The sequence below is a fragment of the Raphanus sativus genome, chromosome 1 (genome assembly GCF_000801105.2).
Source record: "Raphanus sativus cultivar WK10039 chromosome 1, ASM80110v3, whole genome shotgun sequence".
Lineage (NCBI taxonomy): Eukaryota > Viridiplantae > Streptophyta > Magnoliopsida > Brassicales > Brassicaceae > Raphanus > Raphanus sativus.
The window spans coordinates 7,375,702-7,402,202 of NC_079511.1; the positions used below are offsets into that span (position 1 = coordinate 7,375,702).

The following is a 26,501-nucleotide window of genomic DNA, read 5'->3' on the forward strand; positions in this document are numbered from 1 at the left end:
TCGTGTTTCGATTTTTTTTTGAGATTTTGGATATTTTTTGGGTACTAAATATCCAAATCAGTTTCTATCTATTATTTATCCAAAAATTATAGGTATTTAAATTACGAGCCTATCCTTACTTGAACCAAAAAAAGACATGAACACAGACCAAAAAAATAAATACCTAATTATGTCTAAATAATTAGAATTAGAAAAATCCAGACTCGAAAAGAACCGATCCGTAGCTGATTTGAAGACCTGAATATCTAATTCTCTCATTTTATTGTTTGTGTGCATTTAGAAAAACTAAATTTATTGAACATGTGAGACTTAAGATTTACCTTGCAAATTTTGACTAATTTAATAGTATAGAGTGGCAAAGTTTAATAGTTTTCAGACTTATTTTTTATAACATTTTATAATAAACTATTTTTATAAAAATTAATTTATTGTAAAATTTAATATTTTGTTTTTAATAGATGATTATGATTTGCTAAATTGTTTCTGTTAAAGTTGATTTTGTAACTATTTGGAAATTTGAAATGTAAGATGATATAGTACAATATAATGTATGACATATTATAGTTTTCAAATAAGTTTTGAAAGTATAATAATTTAATAAACTTAGTGGATTTAAATAGCACATCTATAGTATATTAATTCATGAGATACCGTTTAGTCTTTTTGTATATTGGATTTATACATATTCTATATAATGGAGTTGTATATAAAATTTGGCCCACTAAAATACGATTAATAAAAAGGATCATTGAATGTCGTATGCTAGCAAGGTAGTATAGTTAGCTAAATATCATGAAATAAATATAAGATAAGACCAAAAAAAAAGTAAATGGCCCAAAACAATTTGCATAGGTAGATTTTTTAAAACTCATTCTCTTTTAATAGTAACAGATTCGCAGGATTAACAAAAAGAGCTTATTTCCACTCTCCTCCGGTTTAATTTATTGGTATTATGATTTCATTTGGTTTACAAGATCAGACAAGTAATAAATAAACCGAACTGATCTTGTAAACCAAATGAAATCATAATACCAATAAACTAAACCGTTGTAAGTTTGGATGAAATTTTATATGGTTTTCTTTAAGTTATACCGATAATTAGTGGGGATTTGAATGTTTTGTTCCTTGTTACTACTGGGAATTCTCGGAGTAGACTACTCAATTGTTGCCTTGTTAAACACGTAAACTGGAGTGGACTATTAATCTTGATTAAGAGATGAATACAATTAACAGAACAAGTAAAAAGATTATCTTTGTATCAAATCTTGTTTAACAAATGTATTAACAGCCAACAACAATTAAAAGATTCTTTTTTTGCAAGAAAAAAAAACAAACGTTTCTCAGAGATTCTTGATGATCAAATTAAAATCCAGTCAATTTCTTGACTCCAAATGGAAAGTAACCATCTCTGATCAACTCTCATGTTGATGGTGAACACATCAACAACATATGCTAACATTCTATTAACTATATGAGAGAGGAACCTATAACTCCACTAACATTTATGAAAACATTGTTATACTCTTATAATAACTTTATCACTGTACTATAAATACACATTTTATGGTAATGAAAGAACTTACTACTATTTTGAAGAAAATGATATATTAAAATTTTGTTTTATGTCAATTTCAACATTATTTGATTGTTCTCTCACAGAGTTTATAAAAGCAAAAAAAAAGGATAAACTAAGTTTTCAGTTTATTTGTCTAGATAAAATATTTAAAGATCCAAAGAAGTAAACACGTAGATTTACTTATGGTCCTATAAGTACTATTGTGTCATCATTGACTTTATTCTTTTTGTTGTTTCTAAATTTATGGTTAGTTAGCTTTGGTTAACAAAATTGAGTAATTCAAGTAGAATCCACAATCAATTAGTTAGCAAAAGATATTAGAATTTATACATTGTTTTAATGTGTTTACCTATCTTTAGATACGAACATTTTGGTGTGTTTACTTAAGTTTAGATATTAACAAAATTTCAAAATGTCAATGGTTGTTTTGTATTAAAAACATCATTCACCAATGTTTTGGGATTAGAAAAATTGGTATGCTTGCTTACAGTTGGTTTGACTAATCTAACAGTTGTAAACTCATGTTGAGTATTAACAAGCTTATTATATAGTTTGTTTTTGAAATATGTTTTCTCACATGTGGTTGGATAGTGATACGGTAAATACTTATGTTCATTGCATTTGACATTAGTGTAATCTTCATATAAGATTGTTAACATGTAACTACAAAGGCAGCATCGTAATTCACATTCATATGTTTCGATAGAACAACAGATCCGTCAACATATTCCATTTTGATCAATTATCATTCGGATTTCATATGATTCACATACCACACAACAACTAAATCAATTAAACACACATAAAGATCAGAAAACCCATACTCCTTTTCTTTCATAATAAGTGTCATTTAGTTTTTTTGTTATTACACAAAAATATCACTTTAAAATTCTAATGCAAATTATATTTACTTTCAGATGAAAATTAATTGCAAAATGTATTGTTTTTATAAATATTTTTATTTATCTCAAATATTATCGGTCAGAGAGATGTAATTAATAACAATTTATATATATATCAGTTATTTTCTTAATATATGTGAAAAATGTCAAAATGACACTTATTTAGAAATGGAAAGAGTAGTTACCAAATAAAAATCTTCCACATATGTATTTTTTTAATGATAGTGGCACCCACACGGTCGTCTAGTTCTGATTTGATGATTTTGTTCTCGCGTTTGGTTTTTAAATTGTTCCGTATGATTTCAGTTCAATTAATGTTTGGTTATGTCATCAAACACAGCGTTTAGTGTTCAAGTCAATTATGACTTTTTCATTTTTATTCTTACTCTTTATCTCCGCGGTCTCTGTTCAGCTTCTCTACAAGCACCAAACATTTCTTCTCCAAACTCTTAGTCTTTCCTATCATTCAACTTATTCTCTTGATTTACAAATTAATTTTTTCGTCATTTAACTCAGAAGCAATGTCGACCTCTCTTCAAACCTATAAAATAGAGAGGGTTGAGGGTTGGCTGAATCTTCACAACCATTCTCTGTTAATTGATAGAATCTCACACACCAGTCAGAAAACAAGAACAGGTTTTTCTTCAAAGCCATTTATGGCAACGTACCTCATCCGAGGAGAACATTTTCTAATTTTTAGTAGTTAAAAAGAGTTGATTTAATATTTACTATGCTGACAACAAAATGCAGACCTTATCGCAAGTAAACAGAGATAAACTTCGTATTCGTTATCTTCATTTATATTTCCAGTTAAATAGAATTTCAACATTATACATATGCATTAATATGAATTTAGACATCTTTTATCTTCTTCTTATACATCTCTTCTGATAATCACTACGATTACTAAGCAAACTACTCGACTACATATCTATAACATTTTAAACTACAATAACATATATATTTTTAACATCTCCGCGTTTGCGCTGGACTCTGTTGCTAGTTGATTCAATACAAATCTTCACATGACTCGCTGAATCAATCAGATAACACATTAATATCATTTATGTGAAACCTAAACCTTAAGGCTTTAAATGTTAAAACATTTTCATCAAGAACAAAAAAAAAACAATTTATGGATGTTTAATCTGTTATACAAGAAAACTCTCACAACGTTGTGCTTGCCTGGCGGGATATGATTGTTACACAATTGAGAGTAAAACTTTTTTTTGTAACACCTTGAGAGTCAAACTTCATAAAAGAACTTAAGCATTTTTTATTTGTTCGCATTTAAAAAATTTAGCTGCTGAATCAATTTCGAGACAACAACAATTAATCTTTCTCACTTTATATTTATGGATGGTTGCCAGCTGATAGGATTACATGGTTTCAACACAGCAATCTTTTGCAAAGAAAATCTTTTGCCTGATCTTGTTATTTTACTAAAGAGCTAAGAATATATCTCTATTGTACACCGACTTCACCGAGGATAATCAGTCACTTGATTCTTTGTTAGTATCATTTTGTTGTTGTTGTTGGCTATCATTTTCTTCTAACCCGAGTTCGGTTTCCAGGTATTTGAACCATTTATCAACTTCATCTTCTTGAGAGTCTTGATGATCCCTTGGAGCCAAACTGTTCTCAGGTTGTTGGAATGAATCGTAACCATTAATGAAATGCCATATGTCAGGATCTACACCAAAAGGTATCTCCAGCAGCTCTGGTTTGTCTACCTCTTTTAACGTCCTCTTAACTTCGCTATGACCTTCTAAATACTCAAACATGTCACCTATCTGTGCGCCGTCTTCTTTGCTAGAAATCTTGGAGCCACCAAAAGAATCGTAACCATTAATGAAACTCCATATGTGATCAGGATCTACACCAAAAGGTATCTCCAGCAGCTCTGGTTTGTCTATCTCTTCTGACGTCCTCGTAACTTCGCTATGACCTTCTATATACTCAAACATTTCACCTATCTGTGCGCCGTCTTCTTTGCTAGAAATCTTGGAGCCAGCAAAAGACATAGAAGCATTAGGGGATGACTCTTGAAAGGTCTTTTCTCTATTCAAAGAACCTTTTGTTCCAGTTTCATCATCGGCATTAAGGTTGGTGCGCGAGCTCATTTTTTTCTTGAGATGGGTATGCCACACATTCTTTATCTCGTTGTCTGTTCGTCCTGGCAGTTTAGAAGCAATCTTCGACCACCTGAAACCAAAATGCAGAAAAGCTATTGTCAAAAACGTTGAGCCAAGACAAGACATTAACAAGATAACACATACTTGCTTCCAATGCTCTGGTGAAGTTTAATGATGGTTTCTTCTTCCTCTACGCTGAAATTGCCACGTTTTACATCAGGTCTGAGGTAATTAATCCATCGAAGACGACAACTCTTTCCACACCTCATCAGTCCTTCATTACATGCATAGATTGATGTATAGACGCAAAGAATCAGAACCAGAAGATGATGAAAAGCTTAAGGAAAGACCAAGGCTTTAAGATCAGAAACATTACCAGCTTGTTGGGGGAGAGATCTCCAATTCTCATGACCATACTTGTTAATGAAAGAGATGAGTTTCAGGTCTTCGTCGTAGCTCCATGGTCCTCTTTTCACTTTTGTTTTGTCACAACATGGCGCTCTTCCTTTGCCCATTCTCTCTACACTCTCCCCACACACACTTTTGAGATTCCTTTTACCAAATCAAGTTGGTCCTATGTGTATTTATACAAGAAATTGATGTGTGATCCTGACTTTTAGAAACATGTTATAAACAAAAGAAAATGACAATAGTCAAATCAGATTTGTTTAAATTATTTACTATCTATTTTTGTGGTTGAATATCTAGACTCCCATTTATATACTTCCCATTTATATTAGAAAATAAATAGTAATTATGTTATAAATATTATCCCACTTTATGAATATGTTTAAAACTTTAATATTGAGTCTCACAATTCCTAGTCAAATCTAAAACATCTTAATATGCATCTGACATTAGTTAATAACTTGCTCGACTTATATTAGTTAATAGCTTAATATTAGCTTATAGTAAACTTTGAACTTTGACTAACTCAGTATGGGTCATTAAGTCTTTCTAAGTCAAATCAGAAAGAGCCATAATAGTTTTTCTGTCGATGGCTATACCAACTTATGAAAATGTTTCTAAAGAAAAAGAGAAAAAAAAGTTTTGGTAAGCGGAAGTTCATAAAAAAAACTTTACTTACAATTATTACTAGGTGATTTTCCCGTGCGCATGCACGGATATAAATATTTATAAAACTAATATATTAAATAGTTTACTATAATTTTTTTTTATTTTTAAATTACTATGTAATTTATATTGTAATCAGTATGCAATTTTTCAAATAATATTATTTTATTTTAATCATAGGTATAATTTTGGATATATAAGATAATATCTAATTTTCCGATTCAACCATAATTTGTTTATTCTATAGATTAAAATATTGATTAATTTTGTTGTTTACATTTAATTTGATATTGCCTTAGATTTGTAAATATATTTTAGAAAGATTATGTATAATTTAATATAATTTATTTTTAAAATTAAATAGTAAAAATAAATTAAAGTTTTAATTGACTCAAAGTTACTGATATTAATATAACAACGATAGTATTATGAAACCTCATGCATATATATAAATTATAGAAAATAACTTAGTTGCAATAGTTGGTTAATATATATTCATAATATTAATTGAGATCTCATATTAGTTAATAGTATGTTACATTGTTCTATAGTTTATATTTATAAAAATATTAATATGAACAATAATACATTATATTTAGTTAAGTGTTTGATTTTGTATTAAAAATTGAGATTAGTCCAATTACTCATTTTGTGGATATATTGTGTTAAATATATTCCTTCAAACTAAAATATATTATTTCTAGTTTAGCTCAACCAAATTGAATTAATTGTATTCCTTGGTTCTTCATCATAGATATGTAAGTATGTTACTATCTTTTATAATTTGGTATATGTTAGTTTGCAAAAAAAAAATTAGAAAGTAAAGTCATGATCGGTACGAAGTTGCATAAAAATAACTTATAAACTTATAAAGTCAAGAATAATTTCTGAACTTTCTTTTTTTTAATAAAATTATATCACATATAAAAATGTTTTCATTATAAATTTTCTAAATACTTTCTTTATATATTTGATTTGGAAAATATAAAAGGATACTTAATTAGAAAATAAAAAATGCATTTTTATTCATTAAAATATCTTGTGTTATGTTATTATTTATTTTTTGTATTAAATTTGAGAAATAGATTAATTAAAATAAAATAATTATATTAAAATATATATTATGTTGTTTAAGATTATCTTTTAAAGGGATAATTATTTATTTACTCTAAAATCAAAATTATTTTGTTAAGTTTCCTTTTAATGAATCGCATTATATATAAAAGATATTTTTCGTTTTTAAAATTTACAATTTTTTTCATTATATATATAGGTTATTTAGAGAAGGAAACCAAAATAAAAAAGAATTTTTTTCTTTTTAATAATGACAAATAGATATATTTGATTCACTAAGAGTACTATTGTAATTAACCATCATAAGAATTAACGTGAGCGCGACACATAGGAAACTGACTTCTCAAATAATATTATAGAGATTAAAACTGAACAATATTTTTAAAAATTTTAGATATCTAAAAGAAACTAATGATATTACGATTAAAATTTTATTTACTTTTTTAAAAGATGTAGAAAAGTTTGAAATTTTTTTAGTAATAAAAATTTTATAATTATAAAAGTAAAATTAAATAAAATTTCGAAATTTATAATTCAAATTTGAATATATTTATTTTAGGGATGATTTATGAGTTATTACCATATTTTAAAAAGTTTAACAAAAATATAAATCGGCATTAAATGCAATGTATGAATTATTGCCATATTTTATAAAGTTTACCAAAAATATATATCAGCAATAAATCTTATTGTCCATGTCATATTTAACTATAAGCCATGTCATCAATTTTAGTAACCATGTCATCATTTTTTTGTGAAATTGATTGTGGAGACGACATGTGGCAAAATCACTTCGCAAATATAGTCTAAGGGATTTCTCTATGCTTTTAAGTTAATTAATCTACCAAACGAGACGCAAGTATGCTATTACATTTAGGAAATATACTAGATAAATTTGAATAAATTATTAGTTTCAATGAAATAGAAGTACAAATTAGAATTGACCGGCTAAGGTTATAAGAAATTATGAATGAGTAAATAATTTTCTAAAACCTCATACACGTATAACAACAAAGCAAAAAAAAAATAAAAAAACTAGTAAAAACAAAAACAAAGAATAGGCTCACAAGATAAAGATTTTCACAGGTCCTTAGTAAAAGAAGGAAGTCCAATTAATTATAGGGGTATCAAAATGAGTTATACCTCATGAGTTAACTTACCTCAGTTTGATCTTTTTAAGATTAGGAACTCTATTTCTTAGATTCTTATAACAAATAAACTAGGATATGATCTGCGCCTTGCGCGGAGTGAAAAAATTAATAAATTATTTTACGTACGTAATATTTTTTAAATTGTTAATATACATGTATAGTATGAATATGTAAAATATGATAAAAGTGAGACAATGATAACACGAATATATGCATTAGAGGATACAAATAACAAACATCATGTCTTATGTTGAAAAGTTGAGGATCGACATATTGAATTAAAATAAGATTACTTTATGGATTTGTATTTGTTTTAAAATATAAGAATCTATCTCAAGTTTGAAATGGGTCATTCACTTGAAACTTATAAGACATAATTGTTGACATATAATAAATGCTGAATAATATTTTTAAAAACATAAATAAGACATTAAAGTACTATTAATAATAAAGCAGAAAAGGAGCGCAAAAAAATTAAAAAAACATTAAAAAAAAAAGAATCGCCACTTATAGAAATTAAACTCCATTGTCTGCAATCCTATAAAGAGAACAAACAAATGTTAGTAGTATAACTATTTACAAATTTAATTAAGAAAGGCATATAAATTAAATATAATACCTCTTCTTGAAAGCATCGATTTCTGGAACACCGTTTGGTTCAAAAACAACTTTTGAAAATCCATCAATGTTAGTAAGCTTCTTGAAGCGACCTTGCAAAAAAATACAAAAATGTGTTATTATAATTAAAGTATATATAGGGTTTGAAATATTATTTTATACAATAAGTATTAAATATTACTATCTCTCCAATTAATTTGCCAATACTGCTAGGATAAGACCTTCATTTTATTGAATGTTTAATTCAATAAAATGAACAGTTACGTGTTTAAGTATTTGTGTGGTGTAATCCAATAATATGCTTCCTGAATGTTTAATTCAATAAAATTATGATCTTCTAAAATCCCGAAAATACTAATATACATTACTCTCACTTGAGAAAACCGGTAAATTAAATTAAGATGTAAACCACTGATCTAGCATTTTAATATTGATTTTTTATTTTTTATTATAGAATACAAATTGTGGACCATAACCAAAAGACTTCTAGATGGTGGAATATTAATTGCATTTTCGTATTGTAAAAATTTAAACAAAAAAACGTTAACATTTTAGAGAGAGAGCGAGACACATTAACATTTACATTTTGAATAAGTCATGGTCGTAATTATAGAAATAGTTAGCTATCAACCATTAATTTGGTTTCAGTTACCACTACGTTCCATAGATTAGGTCATCAAGAACAAAAATCAGTAATTATAGTCAAAATGTAATGAAAAATCATGCTGTAAATTTGTAACATACCAATGGCAATTGATGTAAATAATCTAGTAATTTAAGGATTAATGCATAGGAAGGCTGAGGTGTATTGCGAGGAAGACACCTATGCAAAATGGCAACATAGTAATAATTCTACTCTTTAAAGGTTGTTCTTTTTAATTGCTCATCTATTAATACTAAGGGGATTTAATGATCGAGTTTAAATTAGATCACGAAATATATGAAGAATTTTTAATGAATATGAGATAACTCATGAGTTTGGTCGTTTTTATACTATATATATATATAATATAAAATAATATTGATATAAGTCATCATATCATATATCTTTAGAACAAAAATGTAAAACAAAATATCCCTAAAACTCTCATGCGAAATATATCTTTATGATTTAAATTAATGAAGACTTTGAAGATAAATCATCTCAAGACTCTTACGTGAAATATATTTTTGAATTTTTGATTTAGCTTTTATTTAATTTACTATTAGGTATTGGTTTTATTCAATACTAAATATTAATGTTTCGAATTTAAATATTTAAATTTTAAAGTATATTATGAAATTATTCATTTTTATTTTTATAACTTTTATTTTTAATAGTTGATCGCGAGTTAGCTCATTTAACTCATGATCTATATGATCTGAGTTCGAGCTAATATATTAAAACTCATATGATAAATGAGTTTAGTTAGTTCATGAAAGAATCGAATTCGCTATGAACTGAGTTGGGTTGAGCGATTTACTTTATTTTGACACCATTAATTTACTACAACTAATCTTTAATAACTTTTATATTTTTGTTTTTTGTTTTTTATAAAGCCCTAGCTGCTGTCATTTTAACCAAACAACTATTACCTTTAATCTTTTATTAGAAAATGGTTTTATATTTCACTGCTTCAACTTCTATATAGACTCAAAGTTTCAGCCCAAAGCTGAAACTCGCTGCCCAAAGCTGCCAACGTTTAACCCTAGCCTCCCGGATCTACCTGACTCCACCATCTTCGTCAACACGGATGCCTCTTGGAAATCGAATGCTGCTGGACTGGCCTGGATCTTTATGAATCAATCTTCATCAGAGATTGCGCGCAAATCTATCTCCTTAACTCATGTCTCTTCTCCATGTATGGCAGAAGCCTTAGCCATCAGGGGAGCTCTCTTGAACGCAGTCTCTCTTGGCTTTCACCAACATCTGTCTTCGAACAGACTCCCAAGTGCTCCTCCGAGCAATCACTCAGAGGAAATGGACGATGAATCTTTATGGTATTATGTCTGACATCGACTCTTTAGCTTTCTTCTCTAGTTCTTCTTTTTTCTTTTTGTCGCTTTAATTTTATTCGAAGGGTTGAGAATGAGCTGGCCGACGGGCTGGTAAAAACCCAACTCGCCTCTATGTATTCTTAAACTCTTGGGCTGTAGGAACCCACCTATTTTAATGGAAGTGTTCTGTTGCACAAAAAAAAGACTCAAAGTTTCAGCCATAATCAACTAAAATTATGCTGATGTTCTAATCCTAGTGTTCTTGTCTTAGAATAGATCGAACTAAAGAGAGAGAGAGAGAGAGTCGTATGACTTAGAGATGAATGAATTGTTATTATTCCATGAGTAATGAGTTCCTTATATAGGATTACATAACTTGGAGACAAAGTCTAATAACTTGGAGTAGGGAACAAGTAACTTGGAGTAGGGAACAAGTAAATCTAGAACATTCCATAATAGACATCACACAATATTCATAACACTTCCCCTTGATGTCCATTATGCGTGTAAGATGCTATCTCGTTAAAAACCGAGATTGTAATGCCATAACCGTCTAGAGTTTGTAATGCGTTTGGAATACTGCCTCGTTAAAACCTTTCCATGGTAAACCCAAAAACCCAATGTGGTAAAAACGGGAAGCCATGGATAGGAAAAAGAGTACAGCCGCATTACTTCCCCTGAAGTGAACATCACTGAAGGCTTCTCAGTGCTCGCATACCAATCTACTGCATAAGCTTCCTGAGCGTGCATGTTGGTAATGCCTTAGTGAAGAGGTCGGCTGAGTTCTCGCTTGATCTGACTTGGAGTACCTTGACCTCTCCTTCTTTCTGAAGATTGTGGGTGAAGAAGAACTTGGGGAGAACATGCTTAGTCTTGTCACCCTTGATGTAACCATCTTTGAGCTGAGCTATGCAGGCTGCATTGTCTTCGTAAAGAACGGTCGGCTCGTCTTTACCATCCGTGATCCCACATGCTGTCCGAATATGGTGTGTCATGAGTCTCAACCAGACACACTCTCTGCTTGCTTCATGGATCGCCAATATATCCGAGTGATTGGATGATGTGGCTGATATAGTCTGCTTGACTGATCTCCATGAAATGGTCGTGCCTCCATATGTGAAAACATAGCCGGTTTAGGACTTAGCACTGTGTGGATTGGACTGGTAACCTGCATCAACAAAATGCTTTCATGATATTCATGGTCCATTCGGATCATATGGTTTATCTCTCTTAGATAAATTCGACCATGAATGTCTTTGTATGTCCATGATCTGTCCGGATCATGACATCATCCATAATCCATCCGGATTATGTTCTTGTCCACTATATATCTTATTCATATCCTTTGACCAAAACTCTTTATGAACTTTTTGTATATGTCCACGGTCTGTTCATGAAGTGGCTATTGTGTTATAGTTTGAAGTTTAATCAAAACTAAGCCACTTTTTGGTCAATAGGACGTTCCTCTCACTTGGATGGTTTAGGTCGGATTTAAGACCTAGAGGAACTGGTCGGAACAAGCTGGACGGGATGGATTGGTCGGGACCAATGATGATTAAGGTCGAACTAGGTCGGACATGATCCTAGTCGGTATGGTTCCCTTTGGTCGTGAATCTGATGGATTCTCAGACCATTTGATCAATCTATTCTTGGTACGTTGGATCATAGATCCCAACATTCATATACGGCTAATGATCTCTACTATAGATCATCGTAGTCTCTTCATAGCCTTTCCAAGAATCAATCATCTTAATCATCCTTTCTTTAAGTATAAACACAAGGAATATATTGACTACTATATGGACTGATCTGAAACGTTCTTATAGAACTTTCTACTATGCATCACTTAGTCTTATCATATCGTGTGTACATACACGCATGCAGCTGCATTTCAGTCCATGAACAACGCAGGAACGATGTTGTTCTATGAGAACTTTTTCTCATTTCTCAAGGTATCTTATGTTACCTTTATATATATCCAGTGAGATATCAATTGTCTACTACATCTTTCTTATATGCCCAGATATTTATCAATTTCGATATTGGGTAGTAGCATTCACCACATAGGAATTTATTTCCTTGTTCCTTAGTCCCTGTGAGTATCCTTGTGTGATCAAGCCATTCCTTTGAATGCTTTATGTAGCAACATGTACGACCACTTGTCTGTACTTTCATGTTCTACAGCTCACGATTTTCTTTTCCTCACAAGACTCATCTATTCACTGGTTAGATGGCGTCTATCTTATGTATTTGGCCAATACGCCCATCATATACATTCTTTACCATAACTCCACGTCCCATTCATTTCTCTATGATGAGTACTCTTACGTGGGTTAGTGATCCTCGCATATCTCTTATGCTCAAGTGCTTTTTCTTTATCACTTATGAGTGTGTGTATGTGTCGACACCTTATATAATGTTCCTTCGCGTTCTATCGCGTTCTAGACATGATACAATCGATTGAGATTTTATTCTTATCAGGATCATTGAATACTTTGTAGTTTGCAAGGCTACATTATATGATACCTGTACCTTAGGACCGGCCGGTCTTATCTCATTGTCTAGTATGGTTTCTCTTTCATGAACCCGGATCTATCATTATGAGCACCTTATCTCTTTCTATCCGAGGTTCCTTGTATATGGAACATACTGGTCTATCTTGTATAAACTTCTACAGCAACTTGATTATGTCTCTACTAGGACATTTATATAGTGGTGCTAAGCTGGTATGACTTAGTCATTCTTTCGGGTCTGTCTGGCTATCATTCTTTCTTTGTTTATGGACGTCCAGTACATATATATCTGGTCCGAGGATCTTTGCCAAGACTTGGATGGTTAAAACCATTCCACTTTTACTTTTTATTTACCAGCTTATAGCTTTCTCCATGATGTTGGATAGTCGGATTCATCTTGTATGTAATCCGTGTACCTTGGCCACAATATGATCACCTTTGTTTGGCTCATGGTCTCATTAAATTCGTGGGAGAAAGATCATGTTCTCTTATCCAAAATATATTCCCGATTTTCATCTCATCCTTAGATGAGGTATTCCATCCTAGATGGCACATAGGTATGTGGTGGTTTATCCATAAAGTCTTAGGATGGTCTATATCTGGATTATGACCCTTTATCATCTTTAGACAGGAATATCTATGCTCACTTTATATGGCCTGATGTATCTTATCTTTCATACATGTATTCTTGTGGTGTACCCAAGCTTATAGACTTTTGAAGTCTCAACCTAATAGGTTATGCCTTATACGGCCAAGCTATAATGCCTTATGGCCTTCGGCCAGGCTTATCATGTTTGGGTTTTATAGTATGGTCATGGACCACACGGAGTGTTTATTCTCCCCCTCATGAACATGCTAAAAAATACGTTTGTTTGTCCTCACTTAAACGTAATGCTTAGACGGCCAACATGGTTTTAAACCATGATACACGAATTTGTGGTCTGGTCATGATCACGGGTTTTGTCCTCACTACCCTCATGATCAGATTATACTTTCGTGTTACTTGGAACAATGAAGCCTACTGAGTTTCCCTTGTGTACATGTTTCACAACGTGAGATCTTATGGGATAACTCTTTGTGCCTTATTAATCAAGTTCGGACCAGGATGGCTAATCCGGTCATGCCATAAAGTGTATAAATTCGTTGGTGAACCTTACTGGTTACCTAGGCTTTTATGCCTTATCACACTGATCCTTAGCATAGTATTAGATCAGTAGGGAGAATGTAGTCTCGACCTCTTTTATATGTATGCCTTTGGCGATTTTCATAAGCTAAAGGAACATTTCCTTTTTCTTTGCTTTGCCCATTGGTTTATTATTGAAACCATTTTGATGTGGCTTGTAATGCCATTTCGACCTTTACTCCCTCCTCGGCCATGATTGGATCTACAACCACGGTTACTGTGGTATCCTTGTCCACGGCCAGTGGGGATTTTGGGTCTCTCTCAATGGGTCTTACGTGATAAATTTCGTGCCTCTTAAGGCCATGCCTTAGGCGTGGTGGTCTAGACATACTCTTCTCGAGTTTTCATTCTCATTTGTCAATCAAAAATATTTTTCAAGCAAATTAATCAATGAAGATAAAAGAAAAACTTTTATTAATGCTATGAAATTTTGAATGACAAAACACCAAATCATAAATATGAAGTCAGAATGTTTAAAGGCTTTAGACAATGGTCTAGCCGGCCACTCCATCTGTTACTTTGGACGTGGCTCCCATGGATTCTTCATCATCACTATCTGCCTCATAGCCGCTCATATCATCTTTCATCTGATTCATCTGTTCATTTTGAGATAAGTATAAGAACAGATCGTTGTATGTGGTGAAACCTTTATCTCGATAGGTTAGTTGTAGGAATAGATCTTTTGGATCTGCTGTGGAGAAAACTTTTTCAAGTAATTTCTCCTCTGTCAACTTTTCACCATAAAACATCAGTGTATGAGTTACTTTAGATAGAGCATAATTGTATTTTTCCACGGACCCAAAGTCCCGGAAACTGAGGCTCATCCACTCATGCCTTGCCTTTGGTAATATCACCTTAGTGTATCTGGACTTTAACTCTTTCCAAAGGCATCGAAGGCTTTGTATATCTTGGTACTGATTTCTCAGTTCCACATTGAGATGATGGCGCATTACTGTTAATGCCTTATATTTCTCATTCTCGGTTCCATGATCATCTTTGATGATACATTCACTAAGACCTTCTATCGTTAGTATAACCGAGATATTTATTGCCCATCTTAGATAGTTCTCTCCAGAGATATCTAGGGTATCATAGTCCATGGGTTGGAATCTCAACATCTGAAATCATATCAAAATGATTTAAGTGTTAGTACATACAATTTCTGATGCCATTGGCTATCCAAGAAATAAAATGCACTCGGCCAGTATGTAAACAATAAGCCATACGGCTTGTGTGTGTAATCAATGCCTTTCGGCCACTCATGATCACACGGCCATCTTTGCGTGATCAATGCCTTACGGCTATTATTCAATCAGGATCACACGGCCAGCAAACAAATAAGAGGGCCACACGGCCAGTTTGCATTCTTTTAGAAATTTATTTTCTCATAACTCATCAATCTCTTAATCAACTTGTTTGATTTATAAATCCATTGAAAATAGTGGGATGGACGAGTGCATGGTCTAGCCATACCATATGGTATGCTACATCGACCCATGCGGTTTAATGGTCTAGTAGTACCATTCGGTACACTTTCTCGACCAAATAAAACGGATCGTGATTTAGCTGCACTGTGGTGCGCATCATCCATCACCGGTGATTGTGGATCATCGAGGATCACCGTGGATCACCTTGGATCACTGATCATCGTAGATCATCGCAGATCATCGAGGATCATCATGGATCATAGATCAACGCGGATCATTGTGGATGATCACCGTGAATCACAGGTGAAAAATCTAGTTGCACCTGAGGGTGAACATCATCGACCATTGATTTTGTTTTATGGTCTAATCGTACTTAAGAGTACGTATCATCGACCTTTACTTCATATGGTCTAGTCATACCTATTGGTATGCATCATTGACCTAAAAGAAAATCATGGTCTAGCCACACTATGGTGTGCATCATCGACCAAAAGATGTGGAAAACATTAACCTTATGTTTTGTTTGGACATATAGCGTGTCATCCTTAAAGGGGTATCACTTGTTGTCCATACAAAACGAAAGTCATGTAATCACATGCTTTATATTTTAGGGTTTAGAGTTTCTTAAAATCGGACTTAAACTTTAAGGATTAGGGTATAAAATTCAAATCTGATTTTAGTATTAGGTTAAACATTGACCTTAAATTTTGTTTGGACATATAGCGTGTCATCCTTAAAGGGGTATCACTTGTTGTCCATACAAAACTAAAGTCATGTAAAACTATTAAGGGTTTAGGGTTTTGATTTTAAAATAAAAAAAAACTAAAATCAACCAAATCAAATCGCAAAACCTTTTAAATCGGATTTAAGATGAAGAGAAGTTTGAAATCCGAATTGCTTGAACCACAAGTAAAGATTAGGGTTCTTGAGATCTTACCTTAATCTTTGCCGATCTTTTCTCCTTGGTTCCTCTTTTAGAAACCTTTAATAATCAACAATGAAAGTTTCAAAGTTGGATTAGTATGAGATCTAAGAACAATAGATATCGAAATTAAAAGAGATAAGGAGTTGGCGGCTATTAGGGTTTTGGATGATCTTTGACGGCGCGGCTTGCACTGGGAGGTGACGGCGCGTCTGAAGTCGGATTGCTGCGTGGTCTGCGGCGCTGGATTCCTCTCGTCAATAGCTTCAGTTTGATATATTACTCGCCGTCTGGATCCTTACGGTTAGGGAGATATGGCTGTTTGAAGTTACGGCCGAAATTAGGATTTTTGTGATCGCCGAATTTTAGTTAGGGTTTAGAGTCTCGTGCTGATAACGTGTTCTAATCCTAGTGTTCTTGTCTTAGAATAGATCGAACTAAAGAGAGAGAGAGAGAGAGTCGTATGACTTAGAGATGAATGAATTGTTATTATTCCATGAGTAATGAGTTCCTTATATAGGATTACATAACTTGGAGACAAAGTCTAATAACTTGGAGTAGGGAACAAGTAACTTGGAGTAGGGAACAAGTAAATCTAGAACATTCCATAATAGACATCACACAATATTCATAACAGCTGACAAAAAAAAATCTAAAATTGTATTCGTGCATCCAGTTTGTCTTTTGTATGAAAGTTGAAGTGGCATATATCAAATCTCAAAACTGAAATTATGAAGCATGATAGAGTTGGATGTTACTAGTCATTAAATATACAGAGCCGATCATATTTGAAACCACAAAATGTTCACCAATTCCAAAATGAACCTGTCAACACCAAATCACCTTGAGTTGGTTAACCTGTAAATCAATATAAACACACTTGAATCAATCGTTTACTAAACTTACTGTTGGTTTTCATCTCTGAGAGAGTTCAATTTTAGGTTCCAACTCAATAGTGAGGTTATGTTTATATATTTATTTAAGTAAATAGTTATCTTACTTTAATAATATACATAGTTTTAAGAGTACCCAAATATATGTCATGAATATTTCATGTCATTAAATCTAAAATAAATATATTGGATCTTGAACGAAAAGAATCAATTTAAATTAATAGATTCTATGTACCAATAACTATATGTCTTGCTAAAGCATTAGAGTACATCGATAATTAAGTAAGAATTATTATAGGTTTCATTTGTTTGGTGAACAACTTACAATACTTTGTTCGAACTTGAATAAATTAAGTTCCACTGAATGAGAAACTTTAGGGGGGTGTATTCAATTGAGAGTTTCAGGTGATTTGTATTAAAATGACAAATCCACTGTTATTCAAACATGAATTTTAAAAACTCATTTAAAATCCACTGTTATTGAACTTGACATTTCGTAAAGTACTTTGAAATCCACTGTTATTGAAAATATTTTAAGTTGTGGGATTTTTAAGTTTTGAGGTGATTTTAGGGTGTTTGGGTGGAGTTTCTTAGTTAAAAAAAAAAAAAATTCAAATCCCATTGTTTTAGGTGATATTCTAGAGTAGTTTAACAAAAATCACTTAAATCTCTGCAACTTATTAAAATCATCTAAAACTCCATTAAAAACCAAATCATATCAAATGCTAAATTGAATACATCCCCCTTAGTAAACTAAGTTGAAAAAATGGAAGAAAGTTGAACTGTCCCAACTCTCTCTGACCAAGACACCTTTATGGAGCTCATATCTCTGCTCTCCGACCAAGCCGGCTCTTATACACATTGGTTCCGAGGTTTCCTACCTCTGCTTTCATCTCAAGCGCATAACTTATTGCCATTTGTCTTAATCGAAGGCTGCTTATCATCAGTGACGGTATGCAACCACTCTCAAATCCTCTCAGTGGGGTATTTCAACATCGACCACTCCGACTATGTTTCGTTGTTTCGAACAACAGTCGTAGGATCCAAAATGAAGCTTCTCTACTGTTTTTTTCACTCCTTCAACACATCTATCTTTTCTCTTGTTGTAGTACTTTTCATTCATCATCTTTCCGTGGAGTTGAACTCCGGATGTAATCGACTAAGCTCCTACAGCCTTTATTTTAATATAATAGTTTTCGTGACAAAAAAAAAGTTTTACTGTCCCAACCAGCAAAAGAACAAAATATTGTACTGAATACGTTTTCTTGTACATCCCCTTAATACTATATCTTAAGTTTTCCCTATCTTCCACATGAACTTTTTCTCGTGTATATGTTTTAGTTCGGTTAGATATTGAACAAGTCGCAGTTAAACAAGATATTGACTGTCAAACAAAATCGTCTGTAGCAAAAACCATATTTATTTATTTTAAAAAAATCTTTTATTGGCTTGTGTCTTAACAATGGTCTAATATTGAACAAGTTATATGTACCTTCACATCAGAAACCAACTATACATTAACTATCTGAATGTGTAACAATAAAAAGATATTTTAAAACAAAAATATTTTAGTTATGTATTCTAATAATAAGCAAACAACGCATGTACTGATATGTCGTTTCACTATTTTATCATTTTAATAATCAAATAAGAAACTCACATGTTGAATATTATGTATATATAAATATATATACAAGAAATATATAGGATGGATAAGCATGTGCGAAATCGAATTGAGCGCTCCAAAATAGGAACTGCGATGCAAATTTGGTTTGGCAGCCGATAGCATTTAGAAGATAGCAAATAGAAGTTGATTTTTTTATTCTTTTCAGATATTGAGGTATTTATTGTAAAAAGATTTTGATATGAAGAGACCCAAAAAAAAAATTTTGATATGAAGAGACCTCAATATCTTCGTATCAAAATCTTTTTGATATGAAGATTTTTTTTTTTTGATATGAACAAATTTAACATTTATTCGAAAAAAAACAGTTGACTATATGCATGCTCATGTTTTCATATCTAATCTATTAATTTAGGGATTATCTACTATTTGAAGTTCTCATTTAAATTTTGGACTCTTTCATAGTTGTTGCTAGAATATATCATGCCTCATATACAATGCAACCTACCAACTTAAATTAAACCAAATCTTAACCAACATAGATTAGTTAAACCTAACCAGTAACACTTTTATAATATTTTTGGTTAATCTCTTAATATAATCAGATCATATAAAACTGAACCACTTTTAAATTAACGAGTTCCATATCATTCCAGACATAAGAGAAAAAATATCCGACTCATTTACAACGTAAGTATACAAAGACCGTGTATGCTTATGTTCATTGATCTTCCAAAAATCAAATAATTGTGGCATAGACCAACATAGGCTCATGTTCGTATCACTAACTTTACTTCCATATATTTACTCTTCACCTACATCATATCACAACATACACAGTTCTGCAAGAACGTGATTTTTTTTTGTTCAAACAACCAAATAATGGTGGCATATGGTCAGTAGATTTTTTAAATATGTTTTTTATATATTACATTTTACGAGACTATGTGTATAAGTTTTTTTTTGAAAAATGACATAACTATGTGTATAAGTTAAAAGGTAAAAAGTGTGATAAGGCAAATTATTATACTAAAAATGAAAGAAGATTAAATACAAACTAATAACAATTACAACACAAATTATAACACTATTAAATTCTATATATATTTAATAAAATATTATATATATGTCTAATATATATATATATAAAAATGTTACACAAAATATATATAATATTATATACACATATTATATATACCATATATTATTAATTGAAATTTGACAAATCAATTTCCGCCCTTTAGGGCGGGTCCTAATCTAGTTCTCTGGATTAAAAGTGACAATCTACGCTGCGTCTCGGAAAAATATACCTGATAAAATTAAGAGATATTAATTTAGGGATTATCTACTATTTGAAGTTCTCATTTAAATTTTGGACTCTTTCATAGTTGTTGCTAGAATATATCATGCCTCATATACAATGCAACCTACCAACTTAAATTAAACCAAATCTTAACCAACATAGATTAGTTAAACCTAACCAGTAACACTTTTATAATATTTTTGGTTAATCTCTTAATATAATCAGATCATATAAAACTGAACCACTTTTAAATTAACGAGTTCCATATCATTCCAGACATAAGAGAAAAAATATCCGACTCATTTACAACGTAAGTATACAAAGACCGTGTATGCTTATGTTCATTGATCTTCCAAAAATCAAATAATTGTGGCATAGACCAACATAGGCTCATGTTCGTATCACTAACTTTACTTCCATATATTTACTCTTCACCTACATCATATCACAACATACACAGTTCTGCAAGAACGTGATTTTTTTTTTGTTCAAACAACCAAATAATGGTGGCATATGGTCAGTAGATTTTTTAAATATGTTTTTTATATATTACATTTTACGAGACTATGTGTATAAGTTTTTTTTTGAAAAATGACATAACTATGTGTATAAGTTAAAAGGTAAAAAGTGTGATAAGGCAAATTATTATACTAAAAATGAAAGAAGATTAAATACAAACTAATAACAATTACAACACAAATTATAACACTATTAAATTCTATATATATTTAATAAAATATTATATATATGTCTAATATATATATATATAAAAATGTTACACAAAATATATATAATATTATATACACATATTATATATACCATATATTATTAATTGAAATTTGACAAATCAATTTCCGCCCTTTAGGGCGGGTCCTAATCTAGTTCTCTGGATTAAAAGTGACAATCTACGCTGCGTCTCGGAAAAATATACCTGATAAAATTAAGAGATAATTTAGATGACAGGGAACTAACTCAGAATCTCTTAAAAAAATGTTATGTAGTGTAGAATTAGATATGCAGAGTCGCGTCTTGGTTAGTTAAGTATAATATTATATATGATTGAACAAAAATATAATTTAGATGACAGGGGGTTAACTCAAAATCTCTTTTAAAATGTTATGTAGTGTAGAATCAGATAAGCAGAGTAGCGTCTTAGTTAGTTAAGTATAATATTATATATGATTGAACAAAAATATAGGTGATTAGTGTTTACCAAATCATCATATAACGTTGTGTTTGATGAATTGAAGATTGATGGAAATTGTAAATTAGCCCCAATATAGGGACTTTATTTTGGAATTATATAAAATAAAAAAATGAAAATATTATATGAGTTGGTTGGTAGAAGAATTGCTTAACATGAGTGATGGCTTTTCAGTGAGTCATGACTACCTAACTAATCACTCATAAGGTCTAAGCACAGGAATCCATCATTTCTAATACGAAATAAGTACATAAATATAATTAGTAATACAAATGAAATAAGGATTACACGATCACATTACATTTGCATGACGATTGACGCACCGTTCAATCGTTCATTTACGAAAAACCTAATTTGTTTAGTATAATCATTCCTTGTAAAACTCATGTATATATATATATGCATGTAGGGGTGGGCACTTTATCCGATACCCGAAGCCGCACCCGAACCCGACCCAAAAAATCGAACCGAAATCCGAACCGAAGTAGCAAAATACCCGAACAGATATTAAGTGAGGAAAGATTGAATACCCGGACCCGAATAGGTAATACTCGAACCCAAATGGATATCCGAAGATAACCGAATATATGTATATTTACCCTTATATTTCTAATTTTACATCTCTCATTTCATATAGTATATATGCATGTATGTCACTAAAACTTGAAACTACAATTAGTGGCATTTAGCTTTGCTGAGTGTTAGAAAAAGGCATTTGCCAAACTTTTATATGAACCATTTAGTGTAAGTCCAGCCCTCGAGAGCTTCTGATATGGTTAGGCTACGCTGTATTGGCATTTCTAGTCCTGGTCTAAGCCCAACCCTCGATAACTATGAATCTGACCATGTTCGTTTATCTATCACGCAACTTGCGACATGCGACTACTTGAAAGTTGTTGTTTGTTTTGTTGTCTGCGATCTGCGATTAGCAAGTCATTGTTTGTTTTGATGTCGTGTTACTGATAGCTCGACCAGTCAAAAGTCCCGATACAAGTCGCTAGAAAAAAACAGATCACAGATCGTAGGTTGCATGACACATAAACGAGCATATTTTCGTGAAAATTTTGATCGTGCAATTAGTCGCAGATCGCAAGTTGCCTAACATATAAACAAACATATTTTTAGTCAATTAGTCATAGATCGTAAGTCGTAAGTCGTGTGACACGTAAACGAACAGTGAACAGGCTTTCTGTAACTCTCTGTGTGTTTTCTGACGATGTAAATTGATACAAGTGGTGACTACGGTGGTTATTGTACTTGTTTATAATAGTAGACTATTCCAATACTGTTTATTTTGCTAAATGTCGATCAAGCAACGGTTTGAAGTTTTGAACGACACAAACTTTTTTTTATACATATAAAAGTTAGTTGGTGGTGGAGAATCCGATCTCAGGCTGCTTCAACTTCCTTTATGACCTGGGAATTTAAGGTTTCAAGATACTTTTCAGAAATACTAGTCTTATCATAACAAAAAAAAAAAGAAGAGTGCCATAAATTATCGTATTAATAAGTCTTACCCGATCTCGCATTAAAATGCATTCAAATCCCAAGACCAGTTTTGCTATCATTAATAAATACTATATGTCCAGTTGAATTCATTTAAGGCGCTAGCCGTCTAGTTAGGACTTAGGAGTAACTCCCATATTTTTTGTTCATATCCGTGTATTTTTCTTGGGTCTCACCCCCTAGGGTGAACCTTTAGGTTCACCAATCAATAGAAAATTATTATTTTAAATCTAGTATCTTTTAATTAAAGAAACAAAAATAACTTGCCAAATTATATTTTGCTTTTAAAAAAATAAAAAAATTGAATAAATAAAAATAACAATAGTTCTCAATAAAGATTATTTTAAAAATATTTATTTATAAGATTTGGAGTTTACTGTTTAAGATTTATAATTTAGAATTTATCCAAATGTTTAGTGTTTTTCCAAGGGTTAGGGTTTATGATTAGAGTTTAGGGTTTAGTGTTTTGTTGACAACATGTTTAGTGTTTTTTCCAAGGATTTATGGTTTACCCAAGGGTTTAGGGTTTATGATTAGGGTTTAGGGTTTAGTATTGGAGTTTAGGGTTTAGTATTAGAGTTTAGGGTTTAGTGTTTTGTTGACAACATTAATTTTTTTTTAATTCGTTTTTATATATTATTTTATTTATTTTTTATTTTTATTTTGGAAAAATAATATAATTTGATAAATTATTTGTTTCCTTAATTAAAAGATACTGAATCTAAAATGACAAGTTTCTATTGGTTGGTGAACCCAAGAATAACTCTTTATTTATCTATATTTTTCTCATAACCACGCCATCTCAGAAAATAAATTTCTTTAACTATTCAACGATATCTCGTGAATGCTATATGTATATTGAATACTGTGTGTTGAAAATTAACGAGATTTGTTTTAGCATTCATCGTTATTATTTAAAGCCTTTGAATGGTAAAACCTTTTGCCTCATACAAACTCCATCTGAATATTTGATCCCATCAATTTACTTTCTCGCAATTTCACCTTCTTTTTTTACCTTTGTTGCTTACCAAGCTCTTGTAAGCAACAAAAGGTTACTATACGCATTAATCGCAAAGTGAAGCATACCTATGTGTTGTTTCTACCAAAGTAAAGGAGGACGTTATTAATTTCGTTTGCTTGCTGAGCGCATTTTACGGTAAACATAAGAGATATACACGTATTCAGAAACGAAACATGTGACTCATTGTAAAGTGAAACTATTGATTATATTATAAGGTCATCAAGAATACTTGAATTAATTGAAAACAAAGCACGATAACTCGATTAGTTGGATGAACGAAAAAGTTCGTTGCCACACCTTCCGAAGAAAAGCACGTCATACGTGGTGGCTTGTGTCCCAGCGAGCTTACCACAATTGACATTTTATGGACTTTCTCTTCAAATTTAATGTAATAAAACATATGCTGACAGAAGCATACGAGATTTGATTAAATTAAGAAGCATATTGTACTAGTACCCTTGTTAATCTCTTGTGTTACTATTTAAACTTGAATATGCATAACCAGTGGCGGACCCAGCTTAAGTTTTAAGGGGGTTCAATATATAACTTAATAAAAAAATTGTAATGTGAGATGGGTTCAAGAAGGATCGAATCCAGATTTATGGGGGTGTCAACAGGGATAATTAACCATTAGAGCCACATAATTTCCATGTCATCCAAGCCCAAATAAAATTATGTTAACATTTATGGGGTGTCATATGACCCCCTTATTTCCTTAATGGGTCCGCCACTGTGCATAACAGCACTATTGAACAAATAGTTTTGAGACAATTTATTTGGTGATTAACAAAAATAATTCATCTACATTGCATATAGCTTGTATACACTTTCATACCACGACAAGTTCTGTTTGGGATCAGAGTTATTTTGTTTATTGATGAATAGATGACTCATATATAGTCACAGAGTAGAAATACCAAAGCTAAAGGTAAATAGGAAAGATTAACATCAATCCTTGTCGTAAACTAAATAGAAAATAAAACTTATCCTAATTTATATAGGAGGTACTAATCCAATAGTAACTAAATGACTATGACAATTGACACTTACAAAACAATTTTAAAAGATAACTAACAAAACATACAAATTCAGATAAAAATCTGGATTCAGACACCAAATTCTGACAACTAAACCCTGTAATTTTTAAAACTAACTAAACCCTATAGTTGAACGACTTATAATCCCAAAACTGAATTCTTAAAACGTAATTCCAAAACGTAAACAAAAGTATTAGTATATTTTATTAATGTTAAGAGAGTATTAGTATATTTTAGAAATTTCCTATTTTCTCTTCTATCCATTAACCATCGCCGAATTTAGGCATGGAGTATAGGTAAGGCTGATAACTCTGGAGATGAAATATCGTTTAAGGTCAAAGGTGTAAATGAGTATTTTAAAGATATGTTATTTGCTTGTAATATGATTTCGAAAAGTCAAGAGATATTTGGTCATAATACCAATGTTGGTTTACTCTCAATACCACATTCGTACCACTACCTACTTCATTAAATATCATTGACGTGCCCGATACGGAAGAAGACGAAACTGCATTAAACCTATAATTCATCAATGCGTAGTTAATTAAGTAAGTGAAGTTTCCACGCACTTAATGCGTTCTTCTTCGCAGTTATTACACCTTGTGTTTGCTTCCCCCTCGAATTCCTCCTTCTGTAGTTCATTTCTTTATTCTTTTAGTCATAAAATCTTTATTTAGTTAGCAAAAAAAAGCTATGTTTTTCTTTTCTTTTTAACCAATAAGTTGAATTGTAGTACATGTCACAAAAGCATTATGGGTTGGTTGATGGTTTATAGTAGTCCTGGGATTCTGCCCCGAACCGATTGGTCCGACCCGAACCGAACCGAGATTTAGGGTGATCGGTTATTGTCCGGTTCATAGAGAGGAACCGATCGGCAAAGCTTTTAAAATAAATCGGTTTTGTCATCGGTTCGGTTCGGTTCTCTATAACCGAATGGATAACCGAAAAATTAACCTAACTATATATACCTAATCTAAAACAGAAACCTAACCTATCGACAAATCTAAAATCTTATTCGGCGTAACCTAATCGCCTCTCCTAATCTCTCTTCCTCAAACATCTCCTAATCTCTCTTCCTCCTAATCCAGAGACTCCATAGTCCATACCATCTTCCCTGCTTCTTTATGTCATCTCGAGTACAAGGTGACAAGGTTAGTTCTCATGTCTCCTCTTCTCTCTGAGTTTCTGTATAAATCTCTATAAATTTCATTTAGAGATTGTGATTTTGTGTGGTAATAGAAACAGATGTCGGATTGTTAAATAATATTGTTGTGAGTTTCAATTATATTTTGGTTTTAGTTTTGTTAATTTTGTTAAATAATATTGTTGTGATTGTTTTGTGTTATCTAAATTTCTAAAAT

The 26,501-nt window shown here is 31.6% G+C and overlaps 1 protein-coding gene and 1 long non-coding RNA gene across 2 annotated transcripts; both read right to left on the reverse strand.

The window, feature by feature from the left end:
* Positions 1 to 3,846: 3,846 nt before the first annotated feature.
* Positions 3,847 to 5,131, reverse strand: LOC108825444 (transcription factor MYB58-like). Its single transcript, XM_057008325.1, has 3 exons — positions 4,990 to 5,131; positions 4,758 to 4,887; positions 3,847 to 4,683 (listed from the first exon to the last, which is right to left on the reverse strand). Exons 1-3 carry the CDS (start codon positions 5,126 to 5,128, stop codon positions 3,972 to 3,974), a joined length of 981 nt encoding a protein of 326 aa, XP_056864305.1. The 5' UTR covers positions 5,129 to 5,131; the 3' UTR covers positions 3,847 to 3,971.
* A 5,689-nt stretch (positions 5,132 to 10,820) lies between these two features.
* On the reverse strand, positions 10,821 to 17,169 carry LOC130511375 (uncharacterized). The gene is made up of 2 exons (XR_008944898.1): positions 16,568 to 17,169; positions 10,821 to 11,675 (listed from the first exon to the last, which is right to left on the reverse strand). It is a non-coding gene; the product is annotated as an uncharacterized LOC130511375 (long non-coding RNA).
* Between the last annotated feature and the right edge of the window lie 9,332 nt (positions 17,170 to 26,501).

Coding starts and splice junctions, on each gene's coding strand:
- LOC108825444 (XM_057008325.1), bottom strand. CDS start 5,128: ATGGGCAAAGGAAGAGCGCCATGTTGTGACAAAACAAAAGTGAAAAGA. Junction 4,888..4,989: donor ATCTCTCCCCCAACAAGCTG/GTAATGTTTCTG, acceptor CATGTAATGAAG/GACTGATGAGGTGTGGAAAG. Junction 4,684..4,757: donor CACCAGAGCATTGGAAGCAA/GTATGTGTTATC, acceptor TTTTGGTTTCAG/GTGGTCGAAGATTGCTTCTA.